At 35.7% G+C, this 23836-nt stretch overlaps 1 protein-coding gene across 1 annotated transcript in view; it reads left to right on the top strand.

The window, feature by feature from the left end:
* The window catches only part of LOC134854992 (neurofibromin-like), a 214012-nt gene extending 190457 nt beyond the window's left edge, over nucleotides 1–23555 (top strand). Inside the window, exons 44-65 of the mRNA XM_063871372.1 lie at nucleotides 113–245; nucleotides 688–821; nucleotides 1116–1250; nucleotides 1686–1823; nucleotides 4222–4341; nucleotides 4708–4879; nucleotides 6338–6485; nucleotides 6996–7089; nucleotides 7661–7876; nucleotides 12040–12173; nucleotides 13041–13140; nucleotides 15488–15614; nucleotides 15933–16226; nucleotides 16498–16807; nucleotides 17118–17300; nucleotides 17557–17758; nucleotides 18266–18405; nucleotides 18663–19119; nucleotides 20895–20995; nucleotides 21507–21702; nucleotides 21864–22001; nucleotides 22414–23555. Coding sequence (XP_063727442.1) covers nucleotides 113–245; nucleotides 688–821; nucleotides 1116–1250; nucleotides 1686–1823; nucleotides 4222–4341; nucleotides 4708–4879; nucleotides 6338–6485; nucleotides 6996–7089; nucleotides 7661–7876; nucleotides 12040–12173; nucleotides 13041–13140; nucleotides 15488–15614; nucleotides 15933–16226; nucleotides 16498–16807; nucleotides 17118–17300; nucleotides 17557–17758; nucleotides 18266–18405; nucleotides 18663–19119; nucleotides 20895–20995; nucleotides 21507–21702; nucleotides 21864–22001; nucleotides 22414–22542 — 3801 coding nt within the window. The 3' untranslated portion in view covers nucleotides 22543–23555. The remainder of the gene's footprint in view (nucleotides 1–112; nucleotides 246–687; nucleotides 822–1115; nucleotides 1251–1685; nucleotides 1824–4221; nucleotides 4342–4707; nucleotides 4880–6337; nucleotides 6486–6995; nucleotides 7090–7660; nucleotides 7877–12039; nucleotides 12174–13040; nucleotides 13141–15487; nucleotides 15615–15932; nucleotides 16227–16497; nucleotides 16808–17117; nucleotides 17301–17556; nucleotides 17759–18265; nucleotides 18406–18662; nucleotides 19120–20894; nucleotides 20996–21506; nucleotides 21703–21863; nucleotides 22002–22413) is intronic.
* The last annotated feature ends 281 nt before the right edge of the window (nucleotides 23556–23836 follow it).

Genomic DNA, 23836 nt, shown 5'->3' on the forward strand with positions numbered 1-23836 from the left:
TTGTTTCAGCCTCGTTTCGAACCAGCCCGGAGATTAATTATTTAGGTTGACATGAGCGCATATAACCAGCTCACTTTACAAATTGCAGCGCATGTTCACAAATTCGTTTCAGGATTCCATCTCTATCCACCCAAAGTTGACCCCTAAGGATGTGCCAGGCACTCTGCTGAATCTGGCATTGTTGAATTTGGGATCCAGTGACCCACAACTGAGATCGGCAGCCTACAATCTACTGTGCGCACTGGGTAAACATATGTCCTTACAAAATTTTTCAGTTTTTTTGTTTACAGGTTTGTGAAAAAGCTGTTATGGAACCAGGAACACTTCTGTTTGGCGCAGATATAGAATGGGATCAAGAACACAGCGTTTTGGATAATTGGCAACAGAAAGAAGCATTTGAGTTGGCCAACACCACTATAATAACTCCTCGTTTCCTGTTTCAATTTTTTTTGTTAAAAACGTTTAAGGTAGTATCTATATGGAGGGTCTTTCCAAGAAATTAGTCCCAATATTTTTTCACTAAAGGGACTCGAACTCAATACTCTATTGCTTGCATGCCACCCACTAGTTTCCGACTTCACTATAGTTTCCGAAATTGTTAATTCTTAACCAGCTGCTTATTGCGATAACTATTATATCATCTTGCTCTTGATATGACATAATCTCTCTTCTTTTTCTGTGGTGTAGTTCAGAGTTTCCAGCTGAAGATAGATGGCCACTTACTGGAAACAAGCAGTCTGTGCATCCCCGCTAATAACACACTGGTCATTGTGGCCATTAGTTCCAGACTGGCGTCCAGTGAAAACCATCTCACTTTGGAGGTAAACATTTTTCAGTTTAGCGACAACCCGGTCAGTTAGTGATCGATATCATATTAAGATCAGCAAAAAGTTTGAGTGGACAGCGAAACTGTTTGAAATCAAAAGTGTTAAATCTGAAACTGTCTGTCGGCTTTAGATTGTTTTTTTTTCTAAAATAGTTTTTTGGAAATTTTATGTGAATTTTGATTTTATTTTTTTTTTACTTGCTCTGCTTTCAAATTTTCCCTACTTTTCTAATTTTTTTCCATTTTCTTTTGAAAATTCTAGTTAATTCCTTATTTTTTTCTGTTTCAGTTCCTGGAAGAATGTATCCAGGGCTTCTCCAAGGAGACGATTGAGATGAAGCACCTTTGTCTGGAGTACATGACCCCCTGGCTACCTAACTTGGAGAAGTTTGTCCGACACTCGGACGACAGCAAACGACACAAGGCAAGCTAATAAGACCTCAGAGACATTTAACATGATTAGCTTAATACGAAACCGATATAATAATAATACGAAGTTGTTTTCCGGCATAAAATATACAAAAGTTCTCAAAATGAAATTTTGTTAAATTTACGGTACTTGTTTATTTGTTTGGTCCCGTGAGAAAACTAGTTTAGATGATTGGTTCCGCCTATTTCCTAAAAACAAAAGAAAGCGTGGAATTCGAATTTATGCTTTGTTGTTACGAGTCGACTTTTTTCAAATAATGTGGTTCGATGCCTGCAGAGGGCATTTAATTTTCAAATCTCATTAATTTTTTACCATTTTCTTGCCTTTTTTCTCTTCTTTAAAGCTACTTCTTGGCTTGATCTCGCTTGTGCTAGCGAAGTGTGTTTCAAATAGTTCTTAATTTATTCTAAATGCATCTTCAATGTTCAGGTGTCGGCCATTCTGGACAAGTTGATCACGGCTAGTATCAGTGAAGTGGAGATGTACCCCTCCATTCAGGCCAAGATATGGGGCACCATTGGGAAAGTGAAGGAACTCATTGATGTAGTGCTCGACAGCTTCATCAAGGTCAGACCTGTATCATAAGTGTTCAATCTAGTTAAATAGTTATGTTTGTTATTTGTCAGGATCATTTACAGAGGGTGAAAAGATGGGGGAGTGTGTCGAAATGACTGTTTGTTAATCTAAATAATTTTTGACTTAGTTTACGTTTTTTTCTCGCAATCAAGTTTAACTGTAATTAGTCTCGATTTAAAGACGAAAGATAAAAGTTTTGCTTCTAGCCATCTTCAGCAAGGTCAGTTAGTCAACCAGATTAACTCTGATAATAATTTTAAATTGTTTTTTTTTCTCTTGTTTGCTTTTGTGGTTAAGTATCTTTGATAAGTTCTTAGAGCTCAAAATTGAGGAACTGTCTTTGTTTCCATTTCTAAATTTTTGAATTTTATTTTGAACTTTAAAAGTACTTCATTTCGTCTTCAGATCATTTAAAAAGTTCTTCGACCTAAAAAAATTTGTTCTCAAATTGCCCTTGCACTATAACCAAGTCTTCTAAAAAGTGTGTTTTTTAGAGCTTTTTTCTAGGAAAAATTGGAAAGGTTTGGCCAAAAAACTTGTTTTTTGGCGCGGGCTCTCACCTCAAAATGTGTCTTAAAAATTTTTCGATGAATTGATCCAAAAGGTAATAATTACGCTAAATTCATCATTTTCTATTTTTATTTCTCAGGTCAGAATAACAGCAAAAAATTTGATTCGTTTGATTCAGATTGAAATTGAGGAACTATTTTGGTCCAAATGGTTGTTTCGACCAGAGAAGTTTTTTTAAATTTTTTTGTTTTCCACGAAAAATCAGGTACCACAAATAATCATCGAAATAGATAGAGTGAAATATCATCTTAACGCTCTGTCAGTCGTGATTTGAACGATATTTAAAAAAGAAAAAATTCTCAGTGTCGAGAAAACCAGTTCGAAATTTTTGGTTTAATTTCAGGCAAATGAGGTGAGGCTATGCAGGCTTACAAAAGCTTCTTTATTCTTAATTATTAAAAAAAAAATTGTTTGAAAATTTTTTGAATTTTTGTCTGCATAATTGTTTTCCAATTGTCCTATTTAACTATGTATGTCGAATCTGCCTATGTGCTATTTTTTTAGTTCAGAGTAATGAACGTAGTGAGTACTCTTATATAATTCTTGGTGATTTTTTTGTTTAGTTTTTTTTTCCAGGAAAAGTCTCAAAATTTGTTCACGCTCAATTTTGTGTTTTTTACGTTATGACTGTTGTTTTCTTTTTAAGTTCTGTTCTTTTCCTTTGTTAAAAGGAAGCTGAACTTCACAATCAAACAGCCAAAATTGTGATAGATTTCTAGTTTCGAAAATTGGAATTTAATTATCACATTTTCCAGCGAATTAAAAAATTTACCTATCGATCCAATTTTCTCAAATTGGGTTATTTTTATCAAAAAATGTCAATCATAAATTGTTCCGCAGATTCAAAACGATTTAAGTGCATCTATTTTTTCTAGGAAATTATAAATTTGAAAATTTTTCAAAAAACAAGTCTGTTTTTTTTTTAGTTTCCTTGCGTTCAGTACACTTTTCCAACTGTCAGTTGGCTATATTTTAGCAGACCACGCAAAAAAAATAAAACTACTTGGAATGTTTTTAAAAACTTTTAAGACTATAATGGGAAAATTCTGTGGTACTTGCACAGTAACCGGCTATCATTGGTGTTCCGACCATTTAATTATGGGGAGGAACTTTGTATTCCGGTGTGTTTTAGCTTTTCTTTTTTTTGTGTTTTTTTTTTGTTTTTCACGCAAAATTAGCTACCCCAAATAATCAACGGAGAGAGTTATATAATGTATCATACTAATGTTTTTTTAGTCGTGATTCGAACGACATGAAAAATTTGAATAAGTTTTTCCCAGTGTCGAGAAAAGCCGGTTTTGAAATTATTGATTTTTCGTCTAATTCGAGCGAGTAAAGCGAGCGAGCATCTTATTTATGCTTAATTTAGGACGTTCACAATAGCTAGTTTATGCTTAATTTTAATTTTACTCGAGTAATTTAGTTTTTGGAGTTTTTAGTGCCATTTTTGGAATCAAAAAATCATAAAATTTCTGCAAAAAAATGTTGAAAAAATTATCTTTTTTCATGATTTTTTGTTTGTTTTTCTCGTCATCTTTCTTCAAAAACTGTGGTCCTGTTTGCCTATAATAATCTGACTATCGAATATGCCTAAATCATAGTTTTACTCAAATAATTTTAACACACCACGTTTTTCAAAAAACTACACTAATTTGAAAAAAAAAAGGTTTTCTCGTACAGTAATCAGCTATCCTTGTTTCCTTTTCTAAATGTTTGAATTGTGAGAAAAAGTATATCATGACTTTTACTTCGTCTTCGACCAAAAGACTCATTTTGTTCTCAAGTCCTTTCCTAATACGTCATGTTTTTAATTTCGCAGGTCAGCATAGCAGGTGAGGCTAAGAAGGCGAATGCGGAGATCATGGCTGACACAGCTGTCGCACTGGCTTCTTCAAATGTCAAACTGGTGTCTAAAAAGATCATATCCAGACTGTGCAAGGTAGCAATGCCTATTTGATACTAATTTCAACTAATTTTACCTATTACTGATTATTACTATATACTAACTTATAAGTAATTAGGACTGGTAACCATTGCAAAAATTGAGATCAAAACATTAAACTCGAGACCTCATGGGATCCGATTTTTAAAAATGATTCTAAATTTGGCAATTTATATTTTTTTAGGCATAATTAGTTCACCAGCATTTGATGCTCAGTATTCGATGAGTCAATTCTTCGACGTTTTATGTAACCAAAATACATAGTATTAAGTGTTTTTTGAAAGGCTAACAATAACTTTAGTTAACTTGATTAGCTTCGTTAACTTATTAACCTGTTTGTAAACTTATTAACTTGTTTTGCAGACTATAGAGAAGACATGTGAGTCGCCCGTGTTTCCCCTGGAGAGTCACGTGTTGTGGGAGGAGATGGCAGTGCTGCAGAGATACCTCCTCATGCTATCCTTCAACAACTCCCTGGATGTGGCCAACCACCTGCCATACATATTCCACGTGGTCACTATGCTAGTGTCTACAGGTAAGTTATATAGATGTATTGTAACCAGGGGCGGATTTAGGGGGTGGGCGGGGGATGGACGCCCCCCTTTCTCAGGGATTTGACCCCCTGCCGACCCAAAGGGTCCCCCTTTGTACTTTTTTGAGATACCCATTTTTGGTGACGGACCATAAAATTTTTCTAAAGGCGCTGACTTGAAATATTTATAACGAAGCCTTTGGCGCCAGTATATACTAATTTTTTTGGGGGGGGGGGGGGGAGCGCGCGCTGAGAAAACGCAATTTTTTGGTCAAAATTTTTCTAAAAGTGCCTAATAAAGGCCTTTTTTTGCCGGGCCCGTTTTTCAAAATTTTTGCCTGCTGCGCAGAAGTTTTGGCCTAAACAGGGTCTTTGTAGTGCTTTGGGATAGCTCGGAAAATTAATTTGGTCGACCTAAAAAAGGCCGATAAAATTTTCGATTTTTTTTTTTTTGAAAATCCCCCCCCCCCTCGAGGAGAAACTCCTAGATCCGCCCCTGTTTTTGATCATCATGAGTTTATTATTCTGATTGTTATCACATTTGCGATGAGCAAGCTTCATCAAATCGGAAGATGGACTTTTTTCAGGTTAGAAATTTGTTTGAAAAAAGTTCCTGAATCATTTGTCCAACAGATATTTTTCGAGCATGTCTGTAGTTTACACTCCCGTTCTATTTTAAATTGATGTTTATTTTGGTTGTAATCCAACTCTGAATTTGTAAATCTTCTCTTCTGTTTGTTTTTTATCGAGAAGTTTATTCGGATTATAAGGTTTTGACTTATCTTACATCGTCTTAGTCACCTTGTATTGCGTCGTTTGATGAGTGATAATAAATATTAATTAGTGCCTAATTTATGGGGGTATGCGAAACCTCAAAACTTTGAGCTTCGAAACTTTTTTTTAGCTCAAAATTCATTATGAGTGACAAAGATTTTTTCAGCTCAACGGGTGTCTACCCACTTTTTTTTCACTTCATCACCGATTCTTAAATGTTCTTTCAAGACCAATTAAGTGTTTGTTGTAATTTTCGGAATGTTTTTTTTTCAAACTATTGTTATTCGAGACAAATGCATGAAAACTCAACCACATTGATTTTCCGAGCGGTCCCAGAACACTATAAATGCTATAACACTATAATTTTTTGAAGAAAAAAAAACAGGTCAAAAATGCAGTAGAACACGTATGTTTTTGAAAGAAAATTGATCAAAAATGCTGTTATGGCCACTTTTTGGAAACTTTTGACCAAAAAATTGAGTTTTTCTCTTGAAAATTCTATATATTGGTTAGTCGAAATTAGTTGTCATAAAATAGTATCAAAGGAGGGACCCTTTGATTGGCGAGAGAATCAATCCTTTCCCCCCTAAATCCGCCCCTGATTGAGATTGTTGTGATGGTTTTTGTGATTGTAGTTATTTTTATAATTACGATTGTAATTTTTATTAATAATATTTATCATTTTAGGTCCGAAGTACCTGCGTGCTTCTACCCATGGACTCCTGATCAACACTATCCACTCTCTCTGCACTTGTAACCAGCTGGTGTTCAGTGAGGAAACAATGAGATTCCTCAGACTATTTTTGGCCGAACTGTCCTTGGACAAATTCTATAGGTGAACATTTAAGTTTTAAGTTCTGTATCCAGATTTTCTTGCCTTTTTGAAAAAGTTTAATGTTATTTTTTAAGCTAGTTTAATGCTTTTTTAGGATATTTTCGAGGGAAGGTGTGATTTGTGAGATGGAATTTGTGGATCATCTATTCTATTTTATCGAGCCATTCAAAGAATTCTTTTTAATAACAGAGAATTGTGGTTTTCTTTTTTCTTTTTTGTTCGATCTTTATATCGGAGAAAATGCCGGAAAATTTTCAGGTTGGTGGCGAATTGTTTTGTTCAGGCCATTTGGAGCGATCGAAATATTGGTTTTAAACGAAATTTTTTCTAAACTATAATGACTAGTTTACCTGATTTGAAGTTAAAAAAAATTCTTGCCTGCGTTTGTTTTTGGTGAATTTACAGGTGATTCAAAAATAGCCAATGTAACCAAATGTTCTGGACAATTTTCTGAGCATGTTCTAGAGTAGTTTGATTGTTTTTTTTACTGTTTCTCTTTTCCTTATTTAGACTGTTCTACATTGAAGACGTGAAGAGTTCGGCCGTGACTGCATTCCAGTGTAATGAGAAGATCAACGGAGTGGGCGAGAAACTCAAACTTCAGGTGAGTTCGAAGAATCACCCACTATTGCAAATTTAAATCTACCTGACTCGTCAGTTGGGCTCTTATTCCTTAGCCAACCACATTTGATTTATTTTTTCTTCTGGTCGAAATTATGTTACCGAGTGTAGTGAAATTTGGCATTCTGATTTGATTAACCTTGTTTGGTTTTCATGCTTCAGCACGTCATAAAAAAGATGCTTATTTGAGGTGGGAGAATAAGAAAAAGAGTCAACAGTTTTCAAGTTGCAGATAATAGTCACTTTTGTCCCCCCCCCCCCCCCCCCCAAAAAAAAATCAAACGAAATTTTTGTTGAAATGTGAATTTTTTTATCAAAAATTTTTGTCAATTTCCCGGTCGAATGAATTAAATGCAAAGTATCAAAGTATTAGGGAAAGGTCCAAAATTAGCATATCGCTATACAAAATTATTACTTTGACAAAAATTTATCCAATAAATTACAGTTTTCGAAATCTACAGAAAAATTCTCAAAATGTTATCGGGAAATCCTGAGAGCTTAAGATTTTCGAACCGGCCATGTGAAAAGTCAAATGCAGTTTTTTCTCTCTTCAGGATCTGGAATGTCTGGTTGACAGTCTGGTTGAAATCATGGAAGCCTGTCTGTCCGAAGTGCCCCCTGGCAGTCTGTGGCTGCAACAGTGGGCGGAGTTAGTACAGAGATTCGCATTCCAGTACAATCCAGCATTTCAACCCAGGGCCATTGTTGTGTTGGGGTGTATTAGTCGCAATGCCACTGATATGGACATTCGAGCATTGTTACAAATTCTGGTTAGTTAATTAAGTTAATTATTGTATCAAGTTAACATCTCTCTAATCTGAAACAGAGCATTTAAACAGCGCATGTATTCCCCTCAATAACTTCCGATGACTACGCACGATATCCACCGGGCGCTTTCATGAACAGTTTGTTTCTCTGGACTGGTCCTTTTGCAACGGATCATCCCGATTGAGAAAATTAAACCTTTTCCAATTATTTATTATTTCCAAAAACAATTTTTTAAAATTATTTGAGTTAAAAACTCCTTATTGGCTTTTTTCAATTATTTGAGTAGAAAAATTAATAATTATGACAAAATCTGATGACATATCAAAATGGAACCAAATTCGCCAATTTTTTATAAGGACAACATTACACTTGAGTCAGCCACTATGTGAATTCAGTATTCGAAATGTAAAAGCCAGTTAGAAAATTAGTTGTATTTCCACTTTTAAAGGACGTTGATTGGCTGCAAACTTTTGCGCGTTCGGTCTTTTTATTACAAGAAGACACCCCTCCCTCCTCCTCGCCCCCCCCCCCCCCCCCCGAAGAGTCGAAAATGAAATAGTCTTTTAAGTCATGCCAAAAAAATTGAAGCGGTTTGACTTGATTTTTACATTTTCACTCTCCTTGAATAGTTTCAGTCAGTTTTAAGTTTCTGAAGTTTTAGCTGCCCGAAACTCCGCCAGGCTAGCTCTTAAAATTGCATAGGCTATTCGACATGGGTTAGAATGGCATGGGATATGCTGTGAAATCCCACGTAACTAATTTTTATTGTTGAATCAATAACATTGATCAGTATCCCAAAATATAAGGAAGTTTGCTATCCTAATGGTAAAATGAAGCGAAATTCGTGATAATACCGAATTCACAGAAAAGAAATACACAAAGATTTGTTATTAGTTTTTTTGACATTGAAGAAAGTTTTATAGTTTGAAAAGACTAAATTTAAAACAGTCATCAAAATTGTTTTCATGCTTTCGGAATTTTTGATACATTGACGTGTGTTAAAGTCTATCCAACTCTTGATTTGAGATTGTGGCTTGATCTGCAGGTTCTAGAACGCTCTTTTTCGTTTTCAAAGAGCAGTTTGACACCATACTAAAAGCGTGAGCCAATTTCTAACTTTTCTAATGATGACATTTTTTTTAATTTTTCGAATTTTGTACAGGGAAAAACTCGTAAGGTTTCTAAAGGCGTGAATCCTTGTCTTTTCTAACTTCGATACTTTGTAATTTTCCTATAGGGAGAGGAATCATAACATTTCTAAGTGCGATACTTCGTAACTTTTCTAAAGACGTTCAATCGTAACTTTTGAAGGGCCACGATCCGTCAGTTTTCCAAGGTGGCGATTCGTAAATTTTCTAAGGGGACAATTCGTGACTTTCTAAGTGCCGCGTTTTGTAATTTTTCTAAAGTCGACGAACCGTCCATTTTCTTGAGGCCGACGATCTATAATTTAAGGGTGACGATTCGTAAATTTTCTGTGAGAAGTTTTTTGTTGGAAGGGTTCTAAAAGCGAAAATCGTAACTTTTGTAAGGTGATCGTGTTCAACTTTTTTAAGCAAATTTTTATTGCCAATTATCAGTAGTTTTTTTTTAACTGCGACAGGCACTCTGTAATTTTTTTAACTGCGAAAAGCTACAAAATTTAATTCATTCCATGGGTGACAATGCGTAGTTTTTTTATGCGCGACGATTGCAAAAAAGTTTCAGTCGTGCCGCTTCTAACAATTTCTCTCATTACCGTTGGTCGCAACCATTTTCGCAGTCATACTGGTGGCAAATAATTTTTCAAACTTAACGGTTTCTCTCAGTCACTTCTATTGCAGAATTTTTTCACTCGGGTGCTAATCGCCACGAAGTCTTGTCATTTTATCATTCGCAATGTTTTTGTGGTATCAATCGCATCCATATTTTCAGTCGTTCCGATTGAAACAGTTTTTTTCTCAGTACCGCAGTTCGCAACGTTTGCTCTCTTTCGCGCGGGTGGCATCATGTTTTGTCAGTAGTGCCGGTCGCAACAAAATTTTATATCGTAACGATTGGAACAATTTTTAGCAGTTGCGCCGGTTGCAACATTTTTTTGCAGTGGTTTCAATCGAGAAAAAAATTCAGTTGTGCCAACCGCAACGGTTTCTCTGTTGCGCCAGTCCCATCAATATTTTCAGCCGTGCCGGTCGCAACAATTTCGGGTCGCTATGTTTGCATTTTTAAATTTGTGTGCGGTTTGCAAGATTTTTTGTTCTTTTTGTCACATTCATATTTTGAGCAGTGCCGATCGTAGCAATTTTTTTCAGTCGCGCGCGTATTCTCCTTCGCGCCTTTGGCAATGAATTTTTTCAGTGTCGCTCGTCGCCGCAAATTGCTTTGTCGTACTGATTGTATTAATTTTATTCTGTTTCGCCGGTCGCGACAAATGTTTTCAGTAGTGACGATTTCAGCAATGTTTCTTAGTAGCGCTGATCGCAAAGTTTGTCCACATTCGCGCCAGTATTTTTATTTTTGTTCAGTGAAGCCGGCCACAATATTTTTTTCAGTGGTGCCGGTCACAAAGTTTGCTCTCATTGGTGTCGATCGCAGCGATGTTGCAGTTGTTGTAAAGTGGTTATGTCTCCGCCTGTCAATCGAAAGGTTGGATGTTTGAGGCCCTCCATGATTTGTGCTCGTTGCTGGAAGGTGAGGCACCATTATCCAACCCAGAAAAATTTTTAAATAAATTTTATCTATTTCCCAAGCAGGGGCACATCAGCGGTTCTCCGTGATGAGCTGATCAGCTCGTGTGTTGGTCCTATCCTAGAACCGGCCGCGACAACTTTTTGTATTGTGCTGTTCTCAATGTTTTCTCTCAGTGGCGCCGGTTTTATCTTATAGCTTACGACGCGGCCAGATTTCTTGAAGAATGGCCTAGAAACATTCTAAATCTCAAAGCATAAATTTTCCGGCGCTAAGCCGAATGTTTAATTTAAGCCCTAAGCGATAAGCGTGTGTCTATTATCGTGCAATAATTGCTTAAACTGGGCAAATCAAAATTGCAAATCTTGAAGCAACGAACGAGTCAACAGCATTTTTTATGGTATGTTAATCAACACGCATGCTAATAGGCCGGCCCTCTCCCTGAACACCATAATAAGAGTTAATTTCCGCCCATGTGAAAAATCTCCGACCAAGTGAAACATCCCCTCTGAAATTAAATGGCAAATCAAGCAATAAGGCCTGCATGTGCTATACTCAAATCTGATTGGCTGATAAATACTATTTTTAACCAAGTGGACTCCCCCCCCCCCCCCAAAGGTGATTTAGGGGGAGATTGTCCACTTGGTGCTTAGTTTATCTTTTTCTGTTTTTAGCTGCCCGACTTCGGCCAGACTAGCTCTTAAAATCAGTTGTACGTTTTTCCGTGAGGCTACAAGAAACTGAATCAGTTTGACCTTATTTGACCTTTTATTGATCAAATAACATCGTCGAAGATTTTTAAAAAAGAAAAATATATATACACCTGTTATTAGTCTGCAAAAATGTATCCAAAATAACACATATTTGAGTTATCGAATTGTTAATTTATTTGTTTTCGCATTTTGGTTACTGAAGAATGTTTCTGTTTCGAAAAGATTGCAATTAGTCATCACCAAATTGTTTTGGAAGAGTTAAAATGATTTGAAATCTGAAATTTTGAACTTGATCGCGCTGAAGTTTCCAAGTCCTTTCGAAAACTTGATCTGAATATGGCCAAAAGTGAACATTTAAGAGTTTTTTTTTGCAAGCCAAGGAAGTTTCTCTTGCGTTTTATGGTACTATTTAACGGCAAACTCCCCCATGCTAAAAAGACCGAGTGCCCAAAAATTACGTCATAGGGAATCAGAGTTCACTATTTAAAGAAATTTAGACAGTTTAACGGACGTTCATTGCTTTGAAATTTTTGCATACTTAGTCTTTCTGTCGTGACATTATCCCCGTTTTTGAACAAAATCAAATTATGGTAATACGTAATCAGTGATGCACGCAGGGTTTTTTTCTTCTTTTTTGTGGGGGGGGGGTTGTTTTGAAAAGTAGTCGCAATTTTTAGACAACCCATTTTAATCATTGTTCCAATATCCATTTCTCTAATCTTCGAGAATGATCTAGAAGTTTCTAAATTGTTCTTTCTTCTATAGTGTTTGTTGCTCTGTTTCAGACTAAAGTCCCAGCCATCACAAAGGACGACATTGACCTGATTGAGTCAATTGTGATCTGTCTAACTAGAGTACAGTCATTCCTGCCTGTGGAATACTCACATGTACACAAGACACTGTTCTGGGTAGCCGTCAGGTAAATTATTGTAATGTGTTCATTAACTATTAACCTTATACTCGTCAGTAAGCAGACAAATACTGCATTAACCAATCAGAATCGAGATGAGCAGCAATTTTAAAAAAATTATTTTTTTCTTAATTTCTTCCTTGTCTCGATTCTGAATTTCTGATAGGTTAGTATTGCATTTGTCTGCTTTCTGACGATTATGAATACGCGGTTATCTAAAACTGCTACGTAACCGTGGGGCGGGTCACTGAACTCATAAGTCAAATTACACATCTTAACTTTTTTAATCAAATTTTTTTAGCCTGGAAATAAAGTAAAAATTTATCTACCGTTGCAAAGTATTCATTTTTGCACTGTAACTGTGCACTGTAACTGATTTTCAACCAAACGATGATAAACAGTGGATTCAGCAAAAAAAAAGAGGAGCAAAAGAGATTTATAGAAAATGCTACAAGTTAACTTTAAACTCCGAGTAGAAACCAAAATGCATTTATTTCTCAAAGATTTTTACAAAGAACTTTGCAATGCTAACTGTGCTGGAAATAATTGTTCTACCTGTTGAGCTATATGTTACTTCTCTAGGCTCACTGTGAAACCTAAATAGTTGAAAAGAAACAAATCATTCTCTATTCAATGAGTTTGAGTCTGAAAACTAGGAAAAATCAGAGCAGAATTTCTCACCACTGATATAATTTTCGAATTTCATTTTGGTGATCGACATTTTGTTTGAACTTTTTTATTGCAATGGCACTAGTTGCGCGCTACAATTTTTTCTAAGGTTCCTAAAAGTTGATGGTTAAAAATCACCATGTCTCATAGATCTTTCCCACTTTGAAGTGGTTGGAACAAAAATGTTCTCAATTTGTCTTTGTTTAGTGTGATGCAGTTGGATGACGTGGGTCTATACAGTGCAGGACTCAGCTTAATGGAAATGAACCTCACTACACTTGACTCATTCGGACTATTCTCTAATAAGGTTAAAGCATGTCATATTTATCTTTTCTGCTTGACGGCCAAAAACAAAAACGCATTTTCGCTTCTATTTCCATTAGTCTCTACAATCAGATTCAGACACCAAGCTTTGTTTTTCATAATCAGTGCCCCCCTCCCCCCGTTAATCTTGTTTGGTGGGGAGGATAATAATTTGATTCTGAGTTAAAGTCGCCACCTGATCATAAACGAATTTTTTAATGGCAGTGCAACGCGATTTCAAATAAAACAAGAATAGCCGATTACTGTGCAAGTAGCACAAAATGTTCCGACCACAGTCTTGAAAAAATAGAAAAAGAGGTTTTTTATACAACATGGGGTTGTTTTTTTTCTGCATATTGTGATAAAAAGATCTGAAAGAAAAAAGAACATAGGCATATTTGACAGTTATTGTAAAAAAGGCCATTCGGAATACAGTTTTTGAAGAAAATTGACCAGAACAACTGTTAAAAAAATTGTTTACAAAAATTTAATTTTTTTTTTTTAAATGACGCTAAAAACTCCAAAAACTACTTTTATTTGAGTGAAAAGAAGTTTTCACAGCTTAAAGTAAGCTTGAATAAGCTATTGTAGGCCTGAAAGCTCACCCCATATTAATTCGAAATTAGACCAAAAATCAATAATTTTAAACCGGTTTTTCTCGACACTGTGAATAAATTGTGTCGAGATTTTTTTGTCGAGAATTCGTGTCGAGAAATTTTAATTCCAGAATCGCAGCTCAATGTATTTTTCGTTATTGGAATGATAACCCAAGACATCAAAATTGATCACTTTTCGACTGTTTTCGATTTATTGTTAAAAAAAATTCTGTATTTTTGAATCACCAATCATTATTTTCTGCATAGTACAAAAGTGCAATGTTATGATGTACTACCAGAAATCGACATCAGTGAACATCTTGGACCTTGTTCTGTAGCAACTTGGGAGTAATCGATGGCCAATCAATAATTGTACTGATTTTTATTCAAGCCTGTGTACATGATTGTTTTTTTTTCTCACAACTGAAAAAAGCAAATATAAATTTAATACTCCACAAAAAATAACCCGAATGATCGACCAAATTGCAAAAACTCTATCAGTCATTATCAACAATTGCATCATCAACCAATTTCAATAAGATGTGTATTTTTTAAAGTTTTTTTTATGAATTAATCACAAAACAATTCGAAAACGTTTTAATATGACTTCTTTTTAGTTTGGATTTCGCAAAACACTTTCCACACAAGCTTCGCTCTTCTACATTATCTAAGAACTCGAAAGAAATCGGTTCCAAAGAAGTTGATACAGCTTTTCTATATCTTCCGAAAGCTTTTGTCTTTATTTCTTATAAATTTTTGTTAAGAATTATGCTATTTTAGTGTAGTTTTTTTCTGCTTGTTGTGATAAAAAGATATGACTAAAAATATAATGTAGGCAAATTAGACAGCCATAGTAATATAGGCAGATTGGACAAAAATGACTAGAAAAACCGAAAAACAATTCAGAATTTTTTGAAGTTTTTGGTTACTAAAATGAAGCTAAAAAACTCCAAAAACTAGTTTTACTTGATTAATTAGGCATTTCAGCTGTTGTAAGCCTGCTCGCTTGCTTTATCCGCTCGAGTTAACACGAAAAATTAAAACTTTTTTCTCGACACTGGGAAAATTCTTTGGAAGTTTTCAATGTGGTTCGAATCACGATTGAAAGGGCTTTAATATGATATATCACTCATTCCAGTCCGATGATTATTTGTAATACCTGATTTTGCGTGGAAAGCAAAAATAAAAAACTAAAACACACCTGAATACAAAGTCCTTCCCCATTTTTCAAATGGTCGGAACAATAGTGGGCTGGATGATCTTTACTTGGTGCAGTGCCGAAAAGAAGATGATGAATGAAGATTAATCAGAATTGTCTTTGATCAGTTTGCGTTATTTTCTGCATTTCCAAACATCCTTCAAAAAATGCTCAAAGTTTTACTGGTTTTCTATGTGACTTCAATGCGGAGTTAAACTGGGAGTCAAAGTTAAAGAATAAAACTCGTTCTAGTTGTATGTTAACCTGCGCAAGAATGACACGCAAAATTGTGAAGCCTTCCATATTTTTCTATACATTGATTTTTCTACTTGAGACGTTAATTCAATCTTTTCAGTTCAGTTTCTTTGAGACGCCTAATGATGCAAAAAAAAATTTCTTCTGGATTTGAACCAATAACTCTAAAACAGCCTGTAACATTAAATTTAACACTTAAAACTTTACAAAAATCAACAGTATCAAGCCGAAACTATTCCTATCAAATTCGAAAGTCAGAATCAAAACATTTTTTGAATTTTAAGTTTTGATCCTTATTCCAGACGCCGGATGAGGTGTACATGGACTTGCACCCGGTGATGGACTGGCACTTCAAGCAGATAGAACACACTGTGGGGTTGTCCTTCAGAAACAACTTCCACTTCGCCCTTGTTGGACACCTGCTGAAAGGCAAGTCAACTATTCTATAACATGGCAATGGCGTTTTTGAACGGTGACAATATTGAACAAGTTTCGTGTTGAAAAACCCACAGCCAAACAGAACGTTTTTTTAATACTAACACGGTGGTTATGTGGGAACTTTTTACTTATTCTACCTAACTCTACCTAAAAGAGCTCCACTACAAAGTTTGACGCGTTGTTCATTATATATCTAGCGGACAAGTTCAATTACGACCAATCAGATTTCAACATTTTTATTTCTGATTTTGCGTTTTAAGATTTGCGAATTTGAGTGAAATAAGTAAAAATAGCCCATTTTTGTTTCAGGATTTCGTCACCCCCACCCGGAAGTAGTGAACAGAACCCAACTTGTTCTGGACATGATGCTAACTGTCATCTCCAAACTGAAATCACAACAACGAAGACGACAAAACAACAACAGCAGCAACAGCAACACAAACACAGACAATATCAATACAAACAATGTAAACAACCAGCAGACAAATAACAATAGCGCTAATAGCAATAGTGGAAGTGGTACTGGAAACCACGGGGTCACACAAGGTCAACAAACCCAAGGTCAATCTGGGGTCAGTGGGAGAAATGGAGGGGTGACACAAGGTTAGAACTATAAATTTATCAACAATTTGTTCAATCATGCCGCTCAGTTCGATTGAACAAATTATCTTCATTAACGTGTTGCTAAGCACTCTGATTTGTTTAAAACACTTGATCAACCGTAGAACCGCATCGAAGGTTCAAAATACGTGTCGCTTAGCATTTTTGAAAATGCATATCAAATCTTGCTGAGAATACTGTTTTTTTTTTCACTTTCTAAATCGAGCCTATGATCTCGGTTCGAGAAAGCAATAAAGATTTTTTTTTGTTTCAGGCACGCAAACAAATAGCCATCAAAATGCCCAAACTGACGCGCAGCCTCAACCAAACAACAACCAAGTTATCATTTCCAGCCATAGTACTAACAACAGTTCAGTTTACGGAAGCCAAGCATCCGCCACAAGTGGGAATCGAACCCCTGACCCGGTGTCTAGAAACGGGTCGAACAGTTCAGTTCACAATACTCTGCAGTTGAACAGTGACAAATTCAACGTGTGTCGAGAAAACATTCCATATTTGGCTGCTCTGTTGCCAGTTTCTACTGAAGTTCAATCAAAGTTGAATTTGAGATATAAAAACTACAGGTTAATTTAAACTACGTTGTCTGATAAAATAATAGTGATTTTTTGAGTTTTTTTATAGTTTTATAATGGCTCCAAAAACAAACCTTTTCTTTGGATGGGTTCATCAAAAAGAAAACCCTAAATTGTAAAATGTTGTCCAAAATGGAAAACCTAATTGGTTGAGCACAAATATAACAGCTCGAGCAGTTCCGAAACGTTTTCGTTCGTAAAGGTAATAAACTTGCATTGTTTTTATTATTTTTTTCTTAAATATTTGTTTTCTAATATATTTATAAAGTGCATTTATCTTTAATTTTTAATATAATTTCAGACTGTCGTCTTTCGCCAACCCCTCCTTCACCTCGTGGAGTTTCGAGGGGGGATCTCCCAACTTTGGCTACTTCGGCACGAGTAGCTTGGAGGGGAGTGCTGCTCCATCGGGGGAACAGGGGGGCAATAATGGAGAGGGAGAGAGACGAAGATTGATCGGAGAGACGAACCCATTTCCTAACATGTGAGTTGAAAAATTTTTTGATCAATTAATTCAATAATTTCTATACATAACTAGGGCCTTCACTCTCGACTTATGCAATATAATTAACATTTTTGGAGATTTTTTTGCTCAAAAAAACTTCAGCTCAAGCGCTCAACAATAATTCAATTCGTCGGCGGAAAAATTGTTTCAGCCTTCATGCTCGAAAAAAGTTCCCAAATGTTTGTTTCGATCTTGAAATTAAAGAATAATTTAATTTTCCTTGCTTATTTTCCAGGTCTGCCAGTCGATCCAGTAACAGCATCCGACTCACCCCAGACCCCTACTTTTTCATGCCCCCAATTCACCCCACCCACCCAACCACATTCTCGCCCTCCATCCTCATGGGGGGACTGGTACCTGGAAGTGGGGGTGGGGGCTCTTCTTCTGGCTCCGGAGGGGGAGGGGTTGGAGGAATGCGACGTCATTTGTCTCTTCAGGCTAATTTCCTCTCTTTCCATTACAAAATTTGTTAAAAAAAATCAAAAACTAACCATTTGCTTAAATGTGACTTGAACTTGCAGGTCGACAAAATTGATTGCGTGAGCTCCTCCAAAACACAAAAAATACCATTTTACTAAATTTTTTGAATCTTTTTTAGAAAAAAAACTAGACAAAAAAAACATTTTGAACATAATTGTTTTTTTTGGATCTCTTCAAGATTTTTTTGCATAGGTTTTAAAAGGAAGATGAATAAAGAGGCAGAAATTTGCATATGCTTGACCAGTGATTAAGTTTTTTATAGTTTTTTTTACTGGTTAAAAATGGGGCAAATAAATCAGTTTTTTCTTGCTTTTTACTCAAACCTTTTCAATGGTCGATGGTCTGGCAGATTTTCCCTTATTATCATATTAGTTGTCATGCTACTTCTTGTAAAGCTTCAAATCTAAAATCTTGAGTTAAGTATCAACTTTGAAAGTTGAAAATAGCCTCAAACTTCTTCATAGAACACGATGTCTCTTCTGCCCCCCTTTTTCGCCATGAATGACAAAGAGGGGAAGGGGGATAGGAGCAGAGACCACCATCATAGTCGACACATGAGTATGGGAGGAGGAACAGTCGGAGGACTTCGAGCATTTGGCGATAGGTGAGACTACTAATTTTTTAAAATCTTGTACAAAAATTTTTAGGTTGTGGTACTACTGAAGCTTCAGTTTTCTCTCTCAAAAATTCTTCATTTCGAAAAAAAAGATTTTATCAGTTTTTGCACATTGCTGAAACAGTTATCGTTTTTCGAACAAAAATTCGAGAAAAAAAATGTTTTTTTTTTGGTTTTTATAGAAAGTTATAAGACATTCTGGTCAAATAAAAATACGAAACAATTACTGTAATTTTGTTTTTCAGATCACACTTCAACAACCGACTACGATCCAACCACTTGCCGAGTATGTCATTCGTGCCCACGAATGGGACAATTGCCGAACAGCCCACTTCGGGCGATCTGACCCCGACTACCACTGCCAATTCACCCACCATGAACACTTCGCCAGAAACTAGCCCACGAGTCGTGAATAATCCGACCGATCAGAATGCAGGAAATGTCGCAAATGTTACGCAACAAACAGGAACCAATCAATCAGATAACGATAACTCACTTTTTGAAAGCAATGCAGAAAGAAGGAATGAGAACCGAGAACAAGCCGGAAATAGAAGTGGAGGCGGTGATTACGTAACTGATGATGCAACAGATGAGGATGGCCAGTCATCAGCCAATGAGGAGGCGGCACAGAACTGCGACTATTTGTTCGCCGAGAGTGCTTTGCCTGAGTATAATGACAAACTGTTGCTACTGACCATCTTGGTTAGATTTGCTCTCAAAAATTCTATATGTTTGATGTTTACACTAGCAAGTAGTAAGCGTTGTCTAAAAAACTTAGAATGGTTTCTACAGTAAATAACTTGGTCACCAAAAAGTGACACCCGTGCTTTGGGCGACAAAGGTCATGTGTTCTAGTCCGGTCTGGCCAAACTTGAATTGTTATCTTTAAATGTTTAAAAAGTAATTTTCTCTTCGTTTTTTTGTTGGGTAAATTGCCTTAGCATCTGCATTTCTATAATTTAGGCAAGGGAAACAATCTAGGTTTTTCTCGATGGGGTGGTTTTTTAGCGGGAAATCTGACTCAAAGTCAAATCTTATTTCCACATTTTGTTGACAATATTCAGCTACTTTTTATTTAAGAGTGTCTATTTTAACATTCGTATTGGTACCCATGATTAAGTTTCAATATTTTTTCAAGCAGATTAATTTTTTGATTTGTGAAAAAAAAAATTGATAAAATGCGTAATGATAAAATGGTATTCTAAGGACTGTGTTTGAGTCCCGGCTGGACATTGTTTATTTTTATGGAATTTGGAAATTTCCAAAAAAAAATTGAAAATTTATGCAGGTAGTTGAGTTTAAAGGTTTTGAATAATTTCCATTTTGCTATTTTATCCTCTAAAATTCTTCGGCCTACATGGTTTTGGGCGTATTTTTAATTTTTTCTGTTGCCTCATAATATGTGTCGAAAGGTCAAGAAAACATGCAAATGAAATTTTGTGCTTCGGAGGACGCAACAAGCTCGAGTATTTAAACTGTTTGAAGCACAAAAGGGATCTACTTAACAATCTCCCACCCCCTACTGTATCTACTAAAGAATCTCCACCCCTGTAAATATAAACAGTAAATTCGCACTAGAGCGTTGTATGTAAATTCGAATTTTGCTGCATACTGATTGGTCGAAAATTCTACTTAACAATCTACTTAACAATCTCCCCCCCTTTCTTGAAAAGGGGTAGATTGTTAAGTAGATCCCACAATGTTTTAATGACACACTTTTTGGCTTAGCGGACGTCTACCCAAGATTTTTCTACTTAATTATTGTTTAATCAATTTTGCCTAAGCGCTTATTTAACGCAAGCAAAATTTTGTGTTTCTCGACTTCCGCAAGCTAAACCGAAATTTTTCTCGCTAAAATTCATTGCGAGAAAGTTCAAGGCCGTAACCTATGAATCGTCTGGTGAACGAAGTCAAAAGTTAAGAAAGACATTGAAAAAGTTGGAAAATTGAATGATTAAAACTGATTTAATGTTTTCATTTCGCGTTTTATATTACTCTGAATTCTGCATTTAAATGCTGAAATTTATGGCTGTGCGTTATTCTTTGTTGATTTTTATTTCTGATACTTACGGGTAAATAACGTATGAAATGAAGCGTTGTCAATTAACCAGTTACCCGAAACCGATCTACCTCAGAACCGAAACGAGGCAGAAATAGAAATCGATACCTAGTTTAAAAAAAATTGACATTTTAGTTTTGTTGACATTTTATTTTAAAAAATTTTTCGACTACCTAGCTCCGTCTCATTTTCTACCTACTAGCTTGCAATGCTCTGTGTGCGCTATCACAAGTGCTGCGAAGCTGCTCGTGGCTTCTATATCAAATTTTGGCAGTTTTTTCTGCGCTCTGTGAGCAGATGAAATAACAAAACGAATTTGGTTGTCAGTTTTAAGATAAATTAAAAGAGTACCTTCCATTTAAGAGGAACCGTAAAATAAAAGCATTAGTTTAAATTAAAAAAGATGTTTTGTTTGCAGGCGACTATGTTGCGCAACACGGCGGATGAGAACGAGTACAAAGTGCTGTTCGAGTATCTAGCTGAGGCGTCGCTCGTCTTCCCCAGAATATTCCCCCTCGTGTGAGTAACATTTTGATGAATTTCGATTTTTTTTTCGTCAGTATATGAGATTGCTTTTTCAGTTACGCCGAAGTTTTTGTAGGTATTTTAATAAAGATAGTCAAAGAGAAAACGAATGCAAAATAATATAAATTCTTGAAAACAAAGTTTTTTATTAGAGTTATAGTTGTGGAGTTTTCAATGCTTCTTTTGTGCATGTATCATGCTTTTGAATCATTGAATTTTTATAAATCAAATTATATAACTAACTCAGAAGAAAATGCCGACAATGTGATGAAAATATTTAAGAAAAAGTTTTTGTCCCGACAAATTATTTTATCAGACCTAAAACTTTTAATAATTTTGATTACGTGTAGACAGGTCTTAAAGTAGACACGTCGTAAACCAATCAGAATCGAAGTTTCTCGTACGTTTGTTTTCTTATCTCAATTCAGATTGTCTTACGATTTGTATACTTAATGATATGTCTACTTTTTGACCGCACTCCATTCATTTCTCTTCTCTATTCCAGATACACCTTGATAGACCAGAAAATGACTCAGACTTTGACCCAGAGTGTGGACATAGACCTGATCAATGCAGCTCAGAGCATCATCTACAACATATTTGCACAAGACACAATTCATGCTAATAATAATGGGGGAGGGGGCAGTAATGCTAGTAGCACTGGGACCCCGCATCATCATAGTCAACATACCAATTTACAGGTTAATTTAGAACTAATAACTTATAAGGAAATTATTTTATAACGAAATAACAAAATATAGTATTTGATACAGGCTGATTTATAACTACTAATTTTTAAGAATAATAATTCACAACGAAATAAGTAATTATAGTATTTATGATGGCTTTTTATTTTGTGCAGGCCATTGGGTTCGGTGGTTTCTGGCGCTTCGCCCAGTCGTTCAACAAGAGTGGAGCCAGCAGCAACATGGACAACGTGGAGATGTTCTCCAAATTCGTACATGTCTTACTCAACACAGTCATTCCGAGCCAATCTCCGGTGAGTGTTTTCACTTCAATCAAAAAGTCAGTGTAAACTCAGTTTTTCTCGAGACTGAGAGAGCTTTTTTGATTCCACGAAAAATATATATCCACCAAAAATTTCTTAAATATGATACCACACGTATCTTGAGGTGTTCAAAGTGGCCCCTAATCCTTAGTTTCTTTCAGCTCTTTGATAATGGTAGAAACAAAAAATAAATTATAGAAAAACAGTATAAATTCTCGACACCAATTCCATCCACATCCACCTGTAAGTTAAGTGAATTACTCGTTTTTTTCTGCACACTTTTTTGAATCAATTAATAAGTCCCCAAAAACCTTTTGTTTTACTAAGAGTAATATATTGGCTCTCAAAGTGTGGTTACAGCTCATCAGAACTAAAAACTGACCAAAAAAACTTGTGTTTTCAGACACAAAGTGTGGCCCAGCTAACTACCCCGCGTGTGAACACTTTACTCTCCATGTCTCTGAGTTCGATCAGCTCAACTGGGGCTATGAGTCTCACTGGATTCGACAACGACGACGACCTACTCTCGTAAACACACACCATGACACACGACACGATCACGAACGACACGACACGGCACAATCATAAAAGCACGATCATTGAATTTATTTCAATTAAAATATGATTACGGATTGGAAGTTCGTTCTGAATGCGACATGATAGAAATGGCACTCGACACGGCATAAAAAAGAGGACATGACACGACGCGAGCGAAACTGAAAGTCACTGCTTCATGCGATTCTCAACAATTTAGTACGACACAAAATAATAATGCATGAGCCCCCCACGACTCTAGCACTAAAAACGACAAAAAATAGATGCAGCGACGCAGAAATGACTGCAACAGGTTACGTCAAAACAGGATTATGAATAATAAACAAGTCGTATAGTGAAAGTTCAGCGTCATACACGACAAAATCGTATACACAAATTTCACGTTAAGAAAGACGACAATTTAAATGTGGTTATATATGGTAGCGTAGATAAAATTCTCTATATGATCCTGATCAAAATGATTTATTGCGTAACACCTGTCCAAAAAGGCAAACTGTGATGCAACACGCATTCGTAAAGTAACTTTAGAGTCAATGCTGTGTTTAATTCAAGCAAAAAACTCAAAACTTTTTCTTAAAATTTTCGAAAACGTTCTAGAAGTATTTCCTTATCAAATCGGAAACTACACAGTATAAAAAAGAATTGTGTTAAATTAAAATTGATGATTAGATTCATAAAATGTATTAATGATTTATTTAATGAAATGCTAAATCGCTTTATATCTTGTTGAGATTGCCTCCGATAGTTCGGCTGAAAAAATAAATATCTGATTTTGCTGCACGGCCTCAAAGTTTAACAATGGCGATCTTGTGTTATCGGAAATTTTGTTTTTATAGATGTCACTCAAATATACTGGCTGTTAAAACACCATTGATCCAAATCATTATTTAATTTGATCTGAAATAATTCAATTATTTTCTTTTTGTAAAAATTTTCGGATCTCTTCAACTATTCCCCCCCCCCTCACCCTTTTACAAAAAAGGGGAGAGATTCGTTACAAGGTACAAAATATACATGTGCTTAACCATGGAATTATTTCTTTACAGGGATGGAAATTCGTTACTATGCACCCTAGGGGAGGGGGGGGGGTAATTAACGAGATCCAAATTTTCAAATTGTGACTGACTTAACCAATCAAAAATGTGCAATATGTTTAAGAGTTTGTTGTCGATTTTAGATTGAGATTTCATAACTGTCAAAGAGCCATTTTTACTGCATGGTCTGTAATTTTTTTTAAATGGCTGAGTTACCGGACGCTTCGTTTCTTTCCT

The sequence above is a fragment of the Symsagittifera roscoffensis genome, chromosome 10, assembly GCF_963678635.1.
Source record: "Symsagittifera roscoffensis chromosome 10, txSymRosc1.1, whole genome shotgun sequence".
In the NCBI taxonomy this organism is placed as follows: Eukaryota; Metazoa; Xenacoelomorpha; order Acoela; family Convolutidae; genus Symsagittifera; species Symsagittifera roscoffensis.